Source organism: Molossus molossus, unplaced genomic scaffold (genome assembly GCF_014108415.1).
Source record: "Molossus molossus isolate mMolMol1 unplaced genomic scaffold, mMolMol1.p scaffold_m16_p_11, whole genome shotgun sequence".
Taxonomy (NCBI): domain Eukaryota; kingdom Metazoa; phylum Chordata; class Mammalia; order Chiroptera; family Molossidae; genus Molossus; species Molossus molossus.
In genome coordinates, this window is record NW_023425346.1 from 14,458,786 (window position 1) to 14,470,994 (window position 12,209).

The following is a 12,209-nucleotide window of genomic DNA, read 5'->3' on the forward strand; positions in this document are numbered from 1 at the left end:
AAAGGAGAAAAAGGCATTCAGAGACTTAGCTCATTCTCTTTGAATCTAATCCTCTTTGTCCCTAAAGCCTCCTTTCCCATGGTCACTTCAGATGGGCTGTCACCTACATACGGCAACTTGCAGACTCCACTCTCTCATCTTGAACCACCATAAAAGTCCAATATCCCCTGACTTTATTAAACTAGTATATATAATCTCTAAGCAGCAATGGAGACCATAGATCTCCTTGGCATTCTCAATGTATATATTTTACATTTCAGCTTCCCCAAAATATCTTGCATGATATTTAAACAAAATTACTGTGTAATTTGCAAAATGTCTTGTTACACATTTTTTTTTCACTCCAACCACTACTAATGTACCATAAGACACCACATATGGCTACCATCTTAAGGCATTTGAATGTGAAATTATCATCTGCAATACCATCATAAGAGAGGAATAAAGACAGATTACCTGGGGTTAAGAGGATGACTGACATGGTGATGAGTGAGCATACAACTAAAATCACCAGCAGGGCAATAGCAATTCCCTTCCAGTTTCTCTGTGGAGGGCTGTTACTTCCCAGTTCCTACCGAGATAGAAAAAAAAGTTTCATAATTATACATACTCCAAGAGAAATGTATTCATAAAGAAATGATTCGGTGCATGGCACGATCACAGTTTGAATGCCGATTAGAATCTTTTTCTCTTCAGTAGCTCATTTATTTATTCAAAGGTGCGTATATTATAAATGGCTATCTTACTCAGGGCAATCTTATTTCTCAAAGAGGTAAACCAGGACAGCTTTATGCCTATTGTCCAAAATGTAGATGATTTTAATTGCACTGACTATAAACACTAGGATGATAGCCTAAATACTCTGCAAAATAATTATGGAAATAAAATTTACATTTTTTTCTTACAACAATGGAACTTACAACGAAGAACTGAACACAAACATTCCCAAAGCACTATAGACTACAACTCGTAACTGGATGGGGGGAACAAGATGAGAGATGGGAAAATCATTCAAAATGCTGCTCACTGCTGAGCAGTGCACAGTTGTCAACACAACAGGTCCTTTTTAAACAGTTCCCCCACCACTCATGAAATCAACAGGGTGTAGTAACTAAATTAAATGAGTACTTTTATATCAATGGTTAACAGCATCCTCTCCTTGGGCAGCATGCATGATATTGTCAAGGAAGTAAGATGGATGGGGAAGGATAACATTGAGCATCTCTCACAATGCTCAGAGTAAAGCTCTTTATTTTCAGATGATCTGTGTTATACTCTCTTGACTAGGAATGTGAGAGCATAATTCACAAAGACACAGCACATAACATACTTGTTTGAAATGAGTGCCAGATTTTCTCTGCAATAAAGTGTATAAAACACTGAGCCTCTTGTTTCTTCCTACCCCATCTCCCAGCATCTTTTTCTCCTTCCCCAATAGAACCTTCTTTATTCAGAAACATTTAAGTGATGTGGGGACAAATAAACAAAACATAAAATTCCTTGTGTATGCATAAATCACCCAAGAAGCCACAGAGCAGCACTGGTTTAAACAAAGATAAATGGTATAGAAAACATTTAATAAACTATAAATGGGTTCCTGTGACTCATGGATTAAAATCAGTGAAGCCAATTTTCATATAGTGAAGTTGGCATTCAATTCTGCCATAAACAATTTGGACTTGGACTAGGCTCTTAATTCAAGAAGCCTTGGCCTGTGTGGCTCAGTGTATTGGAGCATCAATCAGTGCACCAGAAGGTCACAGGTTCAATCCTTGGTCAGGGTGTATGTGGGAGGCAACCGATGGATGTTTCTCTCTCAATTGATGTTTCTCTCTCTATGTCTCTCCCACTTCCTCTATTTAAAATCAATAAAATAAATAAATAAACTCAGGAAGAAACCATGCATAGGAGGTATTTTGTTCTTGTTTGTGTTACGCCATCTGAGTTCAACCACTTTAAGTTTATTGATCAGGCCATGAACCAAAGCCAGCAGAAAGCAATTTCACTGTTTTAAATCACTGGGTCCACACCTCTTTTTCATGCTTATGGATGGTTGTTTTTCAACACCTGTATTCCTCTTGCAGTAGGTCCTCAAATCATCAGTGTTAGAGTAACAACATGTTAAGCAATAGCTGTGTTAAGACCATAAACCACTTTCTGGATGCATGTTGCTGCAGGTTTCGAGGTGGGGCTTTGGTCAGAATCTGCACGGTGTGAGGATCAGTTATTCTCAATGGAAAGAGGCAAGTTCAAGACTACTCAGAAATCAGAGTGACGGATTAGAGAGACCACCAGTGCATCAAAGCCTAGGATGGTCAGGGAGCTCTGAACCTCTCATCCTAAGAACAAAGAGAGAATGGAAGAAGGGGCATCACACAACAGGAAGTGGATGTCTGGGCCACAGATCATAAACACTTTTGTGTTTGTTGACTCAGGGAGGAAAGCCAAGCATGACTGCTTCACAGTGTAAGAAAAAGACAAAGAGAATAAGATTAAGAAAGTGTAACTGACTTCTGAGTCCAGCAAAAGAATCAAGAGCAAATATGAATTTAAATGAATTAATTCTGATCTTCATTCACTGTCACTTGAATTTAAGGCAAATCATTAGAGAAATGACTTCAGATTGTGTTTTTTTGTTTGTTTGTTTTTGAACATGATGTGATCATGTGCTGTCCACAAGACATTGCCTAAGACAGTAAAAATAGCTTAGGAATTTTAGTATGTGTTTAGTAGCATACAGAGTACTTTATATTCATAATCCTCATAAACATAAAGTGAAATTATTATTTTCATAGAGTTACAGATAAGAAAAATGGGATTTAGAGAGATATTTGTTTAAGATAAATCCAGTTATACCCCAACCAGTCTTGCTCAGTAGTTAGAGCATCAGTCTGCAGGCTGAAAGGTTGTGGGTTTGATTCTGGTCAAGGGCAAGAACTTCGGTTGAAGATACAATCCCCGATTCCAGTCAGGGTTATGCAGGAGGCAACCAATTGATGTCTCTCTCTCACATCGATGTTTTTTTCCCTCCTTCTCTCTCTACCCCTCCCTACCTGTGTTCCACTCTCTCTAAAACCAATGGAAAAATATCCTCGGGTGAGGATTAAAAATAAATAAATAAAATTGCCCTGGCCAGTTTTCAGTGGTGAGAGTATCAGTGCACAGACCAAAGTGTCTCAGGTTTGAGTATGGTCAAGGGAACATATTTCAGCTGCAGTTTGGTCCCCGGCCCTGGTCAGCGTCATGTGGGAGGCAGCCAGTTGATGTGTTTCTCTCACATCAATATTTCTATCTTTCTGTATCTCCCTCCCCCTGTCCTACCTACTCTGTCTGAAAATCAATAAAAAATATCTTCCAGTGAGGATTAAAATAAATTAGTAAATAAAAATAAATAAACAAAAAATAAACCCACTTAGTGTTAATAAGTGAGAGATTAAATCTGAATATTCTTTTTTTTTCCTTTATTGATTTTAGAGAGAAAGGAGGGAGAAGGAGAGAGAGATATAAACATCAATGAGAAAGAACATCGACTGGCCGCCTCCTGCATACCCCCCACTGGGGATTGGACCCACAACCTGGGCACGTGCTCTGACCAGGAATTGAACTATCAACCTCTTGGTACATGGGTCGCCGCTCAACCACTGAGCCACATCGGCCAGGAACAGAGGACATATTCTTAACCACTAAAACATGCTGTTCTAAAAGTAATTATTTCTAGGACAAATTCATGAATCAATAAATACATTAATGAATCAAAAAATCATTTGTACCCCAACATAATAATAGTTGTACTTTAATACTTTTTCTTTAAGAAAACACATAGTTATATAAAAAACTTTCTTGAATTCTGCAATGCTTTCAAATAAAATTAAAATGTCCCTAGTCACAGCAAATTGAGAAAATATACCATTTTAAATTATAAAAGAAACAAAACTCTTACTTAAATGTACAATAAGGGAGTTCACACTAAGTAAAGAGCTTGGGGTGTCCTTCCTCCACACACTCGCACAGATCACCCTCAGTCCAGTCTCATCTCAAATGCACTTTCCTCAGGACGACTTGCTGACCAGCTTCTCTCAAATCACATTCTATGTCCTCTTCTATTCCCCTCACTCAGCTTAAATTTTCTTCATAAAACTATCATTTTGGGGTATATCATATGTCGTGTTATATTTAATCATATATATAACAATATGTTTGAATGTTCATTTCGCCTGCCTTAGCTCTCCAGAAGAGAAGCTTTGTGTCATAAGTAACCTAGTTCATCTTGCTCTCTGGCATATTCTTCACATGTTTGGCACACAAAGGGCATATAATGGATAAAATGAAATGAATGAATGGTTACAAGGTAGCAGCTATGATGATGTGAGTTGTGGAAATAAGGTGGTGGTAGTGATGGTAATTAGAGCAATGTCTAAAGAGCCATCGTAATCCTGTGGAGGGTATTATCTCCTTAAAGTTAGGAATTACATCTTCGACAACTTTTGGTTGCATGATATACTTAATGATCTCTGGTTATCTTAATATGTGCTTAGAAAATGTTTGCCTAATTAATTAAGTGGCAAAAATAAGAGTCCTGAAAGGGTACAGAGACACACTGCCGCTAGCAAAGTACACATTGACATTAAAGTTTTAAAATGTAGCTTCTTGCTAAAGATTAATTTGACCACAATTATTTTAGCCTCATTTACCCGACACTTGGATTCCAAAACATAGTTGTCATTTTTAAAATAATATGTTTTCAATGATTTTTTAGACAGAGGAAGGGAGAGAGAGAGAAACATCGATTGGCTGCCTCCTACACGCCCCCTACTGGAGATCAAGCCCACAACCCGGGCATGTGCCCTGACTGGTACTCCAACCCGCCTCTCTCAGTCCATGGGACAACATTCAATTGACTGAGCCACACTGGCTGGGCACAATCGTCATTCTTGAAGTTACCTCTACTCAACAATATCCTTACACACTAATTTCCATTGCTGTGGGAAGTGGTTCTAAATGGCTTTGCTTGTCAATGACTTCCTACCAACCAATGCCTGAAAGCAATAAATGCACATGTCAGGGCCACAGAACAGGTGAGGTGCTATGCAGCAGCCTGAGAAATGAAACACAGAAGGCACTTGCCACAGGGTCATCTGGATGCTCGAGAGACAGAACGAAGCCAATGCTGGGATATTATATTCCCAAGAGAGGTTTGAGGTACAAGGACAAATGTTTTATACTTCCTTTATAGGGGTGCTTTTGAAAGTCAGTTCCCCAGTGAATGGTTGCACGCACCTGTTGAAACACTTGTGATTAATTCCAGATGATATTCCGTGCTGCATTGTCAGAGACATGTTAGTGCTACATGCCAAACAAAATCCTCACCACCCTTCAGGGAACAGTTTAGTTTATAAGGCAAAATGCCTATGACATGCAGTTTACCTAAATCCAAATGCATTTTTAATTTGCTCATGTGCAAAGGACAAAATGTTGAACATTGTTAGTGAAAACAGGGTTTATATATCATTTCATTTGTCAAAATAAGAAAAATCCTAACCACCACATTCAATTTTCTTAAAAAGAAGGTAAAGTTTATCGATTTTTTTAGTATTCCATTTGTGCTTCCCCTAGAAAACTCCAATATTCATCTGCCATATGCATCATGAGACAAAATATCATCCCTCCATATTAAAATAGTATCCGAGGTGATGACATTTAGGGGAAGAGACAAGGGACAAACTATTGTTAGGCTGAAATTATGTCTGTAGATTGGATGTGGGTGTGTTTTATAAAAAAGAGGTTTTCTTCAACCACATGTTTACTTTCTAAGAACCACAGAGAAGTTTCTTTAAAATATCTTTATTGCTACTTGAAAAAGTAAACATAGATTTTCAGGGTAGAGTATCAACATTTAATACATTGATTCTTAGTTTGGTTCTCAACACAGTCACATCCATAAATCTCTTCATTTTTCTCACATCCCCTCTTTGCATTTATCTATTGTTTCAAACGCCTTCTGATATGCTTGAGTCATCACAAAAACAGATTGCTAATATTTTCTGAAATTTAATAAGTTCTTCAAATTAAAATAAAAAGGAGGGGGGAGGGTTACACATTTCAGTTTGTTTTCTGTTAAATAGTTCAGAAGTCTGAACTTCATTTTATTAAAATGATTTTACTTTACTCATAATGTTCACATTCACAGCAGTGAATGGTTTCAACTGTGAATAGGTCAGAAATAGTCCAAACACATTTATACTACAGAATTGGAAAATATTTTAAAGAAAGTTAAAATATTTTAGGTGTTTTATATTGTTTCACATTAGAAGAACATAGAATTAAGACTTTTAAAGACACCTGGTAAAAATTCCAAATAGATGAAAACCGCTTTTATGCAATTCCTAAGAAATGTTAAGCCAGTTCTGGCTTGAAAAACCTAGAGATATAGAGATTCAACAGTTGGCCAATTCTCTTTAAATAATCCTACTTAAAAATGTGTCCATTGATAACTACCAACATAAGAAAAAGTTAAAGAAGAAAAGGTAAAATAGGAAATTGCAACATTTGTATATGGAAATGAGGGAGGAAATTATTAATTTTCTTATATTGATACAAAGATTACTTTGAACATCAAATCAAGATTTCCTAAAAAATGAGGTGTTGAATATGGTATGATTATATAATGATACAGAATTTGAAATAAAAAGGGAATCAACTTTTTAAAAAATAAGGTGGAAATGTGTATAAAAATATACCCCAAGGTATTTGGAAAGTTCAATGAAGTGCATGTTCCTTCATTCTAGCAAAAATAATAATTGACAAAATTTACTATCTGAAATAGACCAATAAGCATAAAATAAATTGAAAGAACTTTTAAGGAGCTCTCCAAAAGTACAAAGCCACAAATTTTGCCTCCAAAAAAAACAAATAATTCCTGTACCACTTAAAATATTTTAGAGTATACTGAAAGTAAAAATTCCCACATTTTATTAAGTTTATATTGTCTTGATATTGTATCTGAAAAAGATAGTACATAAAAGATTTAAACTTTGTGTAAATAAATAAATAAAAATACACTAAATAAAATTTTACTGAACTAAATGAAAGAGCTTAATATAAATATTAAATATATTGTGAAATTATATCTATCATTAAGAGAGATAGTCATAATTCCTTCCATATATCAATTAAGGATATCAGATAAGAATATCAATAAAGAAAATACAATCATAGACACCGTTTCTCATATTTAATTTGTAGCTTAATGCTTATAATACCTGGTGCTTCTTTTTATTTTATTTCTTTATTAATTATTTTTTTAATCCTCACCAGAGGATATTTTTCTATTTATCTTCAGATAGAGTGGGAGGGAGGGAAGGAGAGAAAGAGGGAGAGAGAGAGAGAGAAACATCCACTTGAGAGAGATACATCAACTGGTTGCCTCCTTCATGACCCTGACCAGGGCCAGGATGAACCACAACCGAGGTATGAGATAAGTGCCTTTGACCACAGTGAAACCCAGGACTCTTTGGTCTGGGGGCCGACGCTCTAACTGCTCAGCCAAACCAGCCAGGGCACCTGCTGCTTCTTAATATTGCTCATTCCAGTCACGGATGTTCATGACTTCTTCATTTATCATGCTCCCTTAATTTTAAGACTCTATACTGCCAAAGGAGATATTTTTGGTAAATAATTGCCAGTTATACATATTTCTTCTTTTAAAAAATATTAATTAATTAATTTTTGTTACAGATGTTTCTCCTCCCCCCAGACACTAGTTATATAGTTCAGGATTCTGTCTGTTACAGTTTTGTTCTGTAAATGTGCCAGAGGCAGTGCTGAATCAATGCCCCTCACAGCATGAGCTGCAGACAACATCACCAGGAAGTTTGTCAAAACATGCAGTGAGAGTCTTTTATTGCTATTTGTATTACTTATTAATTCTTATATGGTGTTATTTGTACACCATTGATTGTTTATAAAAGAACTAACATTTATCTCAATTGCAATTTGACATTTATCAAATTATATTTCAATTGCTTGGGATTACCATTAAATGAGAAATGAAACAAAGATGACAGCTATCATCAATATATTATGCAGTAATAGTTTTACGTTCCTAATGTCATGGTTTGGAGGTCTAGTTGAATATCTGCAACACTGAATCTGTTTAGGGTTCAAAACCACAATTAAAATGATAAAAAATAAATAAAAAATAAAAAACAAACAGACCTGACATCAGCAAGATAGCAAACTAGGAAGTTGTAGGCTCTCATTTCCCCCACAGAATCATCAAGTAAATAATGCTAGATCGATTAAAATGGCTTTATGGGAGATCTTCAAATCAGTTAAGGATCTGCAGCAACCAAGGAAAGGTCCAGTTGAGGAACAGCCATTCACAAAGCTGGGAAATTACATAGTCTTCTTCACTGCCCCACCCTCTCCCTGGCCTGCAGCAGGATGGGGGAGTGGCCCAATCCTCAGCTCCTTCTCTCAGATGAAAGAATACAAGTGGAATTTCTTTGCATGTTTTGGCCCATGTGTGGGCTGCCTGGGGTTTCTGTGTTGCCTGGCGGAGATCAGATGAACAGGCAGCACGCTTCCTGTCCAGGGTTGGGAGCCATGGGAGGCAGCGGCAGTCTCCGGGGTCTATGAGAACTGCAGGGAACTACAGACGCACAGAATCTGAGGGCAAGAGGTGATAGGCAGAGGAGCATAGAAGAACATCTAAGACCTCAAAAAAAACAGGGTGAAACTTTTTAGGAAAGTAAGATATTTAAAAACAACCATGTATACAGGGGACAGGGTGGGGGAAGCACACACAGCCCAGGGAAGACAAATGCTGCAAAAGACCTGGTCCCCATGGTAACCACAAAATCGGCTATAAAATATGTACAAAAGGAAATGAGAAGAGAATCAAAACAAACATGTCACACAAAAAAATCAACTGAACACAAAGGAAGGTAGAAAGAGAGGAAATGAGGAATCATAAAGCTGTAAAATATATAGAAAACAAACAAAATGTCAGTATGCAGTCCTGCCTATGACTAATTATCTTAAGAGTTAGTGAAATAAACTCCCCAATAAAAAACATAGATTGGCAAAATGTATTAAAAAAACAAACAAACAGAATTCAAGTAAGTATCTGTTGTCTACAAAGACTCACTTTAGATCTAAGGACACACATTAGTTAAAAGTGAAAGGGTGTTTCAACAGTAAAGATAAATTTAAAAACTAAAAATCAATACACATTTTAGAAATTAACAAACAACAAGAACAACAAAACAAAAAAATAAGTGCATAAATGGAAAATATATCACATGCAAATAATAACCAAAAGATAGCAGAGGAGATATAATATTATCAAGCAAGTTAAATCTAAGTCAAAGACTGTTGCAAGAGACAAAGAAGGATAAAGGGTTTTTCTCCCCAAAGGTATACAAGTGGCCCATAAGCATATGAAAGACACTCGACATAACTAATCATTAGGGAAATGCAAATCAAAACCATAAGGTACCACCACATAGCCATTAGGACAGCTATTACCAAGAAAACAGAATGTAACAGTGTTGACAAAGATGAAGAAAAACTGGATACCTGTACACTGCTGGTGGGAATGCAAATGGTGCAGCTGTTATGGAAAAACAGTAGGGCAGCTTCTCAAAATTTAAAAATAGAATTACACACGAGTCAGCAATTCTAACTCTGGGAATACTGCCCAAAGAATTAAAAGCAGGGATTTGAACAGATATTTGTACAGCAATGTTCTAAGCATTATTGTCCACTATAGCTAAAAGATGAAGCACCCCAATAGGTAGAAGAATGGAAAAACAAAAAGCAGTATATACCTACAATGGAATATTATTCGTAATTAAAAAGGAAGAAAGTTCTGACATTATATAACATCTATGAATCTTGACAAATATTGTATGATTCCACATACACAAGTTACCTAGAAGAGTCAAATTCATAGAGATAGAGAGTATCTTTGGTTGCCAGGGACAAGGGATAGGAGAAAATGCAGAGTTCCTCTTTAATGGGTGTAGACTCATAGAGTTTCAGTTTGAGATGAAAAATGTACTGGAGATGGATGGTGGTGATGATTGCACAATAAGGTAAATGTGTTTAATGCTAATGATCTGTACACTTAAAAATTGCTAAAATGGTAAATTTTATGTTATGCTAATTTTGCCACAATTTAAAAATTGTATATAATAGCAACATTCACATTACTACCAGGTATATTAAATGTCGTTAGAAAGTTCTAGTGTCCAAAGAAAGAAAACCACAAACATTTACGTAGGAAATCACTGAATTTCTGTCAAGCAAGATTCAATATCATAAAAATGTACATTTTCCAAGATTAATCTAAAAATGTAAATTCCAATAAAAATCCTAACATAACTCTTTTTTAAATGGATAACATAACCTTGTCATTCATTGTTTACAATAATTATATAAAAATAGAATCATTTTGAAAATAAAAAAATAATGATGGATGTCAGATATTGAAATGTAATAGAAATCTGTGCTAATAAAAGTATGATTTAATAAAAAAAAATTTAGAAACAAAACTATATTTCACAGAAAAAAAAATTCCATGCACACAAACATATATAAACAATTTATTTACATTTTCATCTGCTCTATCTGTAAGGAAGGACTATTGAGGTTTCACAAAGCACTCTAATTAGACATCTGCATGATCTCTATGGTGCCAATAATTTCTCCATTACCTTGCATGATTCTTAGCAGTATTTTAAACCATGAGCCACTCAATCCTCCCAGAAAAGTATTTTTGTGGCTCCTGTAACACCACAGACTCCTGTCTACCCTCCGGTGCTTCCCACTTTTCCATTTTCTTTACTAGTTTCTTCCTAGGTTTACCTCTGAACAGTGGAGTCCCCCAGACCTTGGCCCTGGCCTACTTTTCTTCTCTCATAAACACTATTTTCAGTGATATTACCCAATACGATTTTTTTTTCTTTATTGATTTTTAGAGAGAAAGGAAGGAAGAGGGGGAGAGAGAGAGAAACAGCGATGAGAGAGAACATCAATTGGTTACCTCCTGCACGCTCCCCACTGGGGACTTGGCCCACAACCTGGGCATGTGCCCCAACTGGGAATTGAACCTATGACCTGCGGGTGCATGGGTCGATGCTCAACCTCTGAGTCACACCAGCTGGACCAATGCCACATTTTTATCATTCAAATTTTTTATTGGTTTTATGTATTAATGCTAAACAGAATGCACGCATAAGCTATTATTAAAAGAAGAAAAAAAAAGAAAACATCCTTAAGGAGACAGTAAAAGTATCACCATGTCCTTCAAACAGCCTATTTTCTCCCTCTCAATGTATGTGTTCCCTCTGATTATCATCAATGGTTATTGATATACCTATTGCTTCTTGAAATTGACCATTAGATTCATGCCATTCCCAATTTCCCACTTTTTTTTTTTTCTTTTTTTCTTTTCTCTGCTTCTCTCATGAGATTTCATGTAAAGTGGAGCACATATTTTGGTCAAGTATTTCACATTTTTCAAAATTGGGTTTCTTATTAGGTTGCTTCTGTTGACCTATTTAGATATTTCCTTAGCTCAGTGTAGTCCATGAACAGGCAGAGTCTAAAACTGACATTTATTTATTTATTTAATAAATAAATTTAATAAATTTTACTTAATTTTTATCCTCATCTAAGGACACTTTTGCATTTATCTTTAGATAGAACGGGAGGGAAAGAGGGAGAAAGAGAGAGAGAAACATTGATGTGAGAGAGACACGTCAACTGGTTGCCAACCACATGACCCCAACCGGGCCAGGGACAAACTGAAACTGAGGTACGTGCCCTTAGCGGGAACCAAACCCAAGATCCTCTGGTCTGCGGGCCCACGCTCTAACCATTGAGTCAAACCGGCCAGGGCTGAAACTGACCTTTAGATGTGACAAACATCATCATCTGAAAGCTGCTTTGAAATAAAAATTACTTAGCTCCACCGCACACCTTGTGAGTGCCCATGGCCAGCGCAGGCCAGCAGCATCCTTTAACAAGCTCTCCAGGTGTTTGGGCTGTATGCTGACATCTGACAGACATCCACCTGAATCAGCGATACTCAAAGAATGGTAATGTCACCTCTGAGATCATACAAATGCAAATTATAAGCCCCACCACAGAACCACTGCATTCCTGGGGAAAGGTTGAGTAATCTATGTTTTAACAGGCTTCCA

The 12,209-nt window shown here is 36.4% G+C and overlaps 1 protein-coding gene across 7 annotated transcripts in view; it reads right to left on the minus strand.

Moving 5' to 3' along the window:
- The window catches only part of DPP10 (dipeptidyl peptidase like 10), a 1,561,433-nt gene that overhangs the window by 627,826 nt on the left and 921,398 nt on the right, over window positions 1-12,209 (minus strand). For 6 of the 7 annotated variants that reach the window (XM_036253736.1, XM_036253733.1, XM_036253735.1 and 3 more), the window contains one exon: window positions 457-571. The exons of the other annotated variant lie outside the window; for it this stretch is intronic. In XM_036253736.1, the coding sequence (XP_036109629.1) occupies window positions 457-571 (115 nt within the window). Of the gene's footprint in view, window positions 1-456; window positions 572-12,209 lie in introns of those variants that run through there. 7 annotated transcript variants of the gene reach the window in all.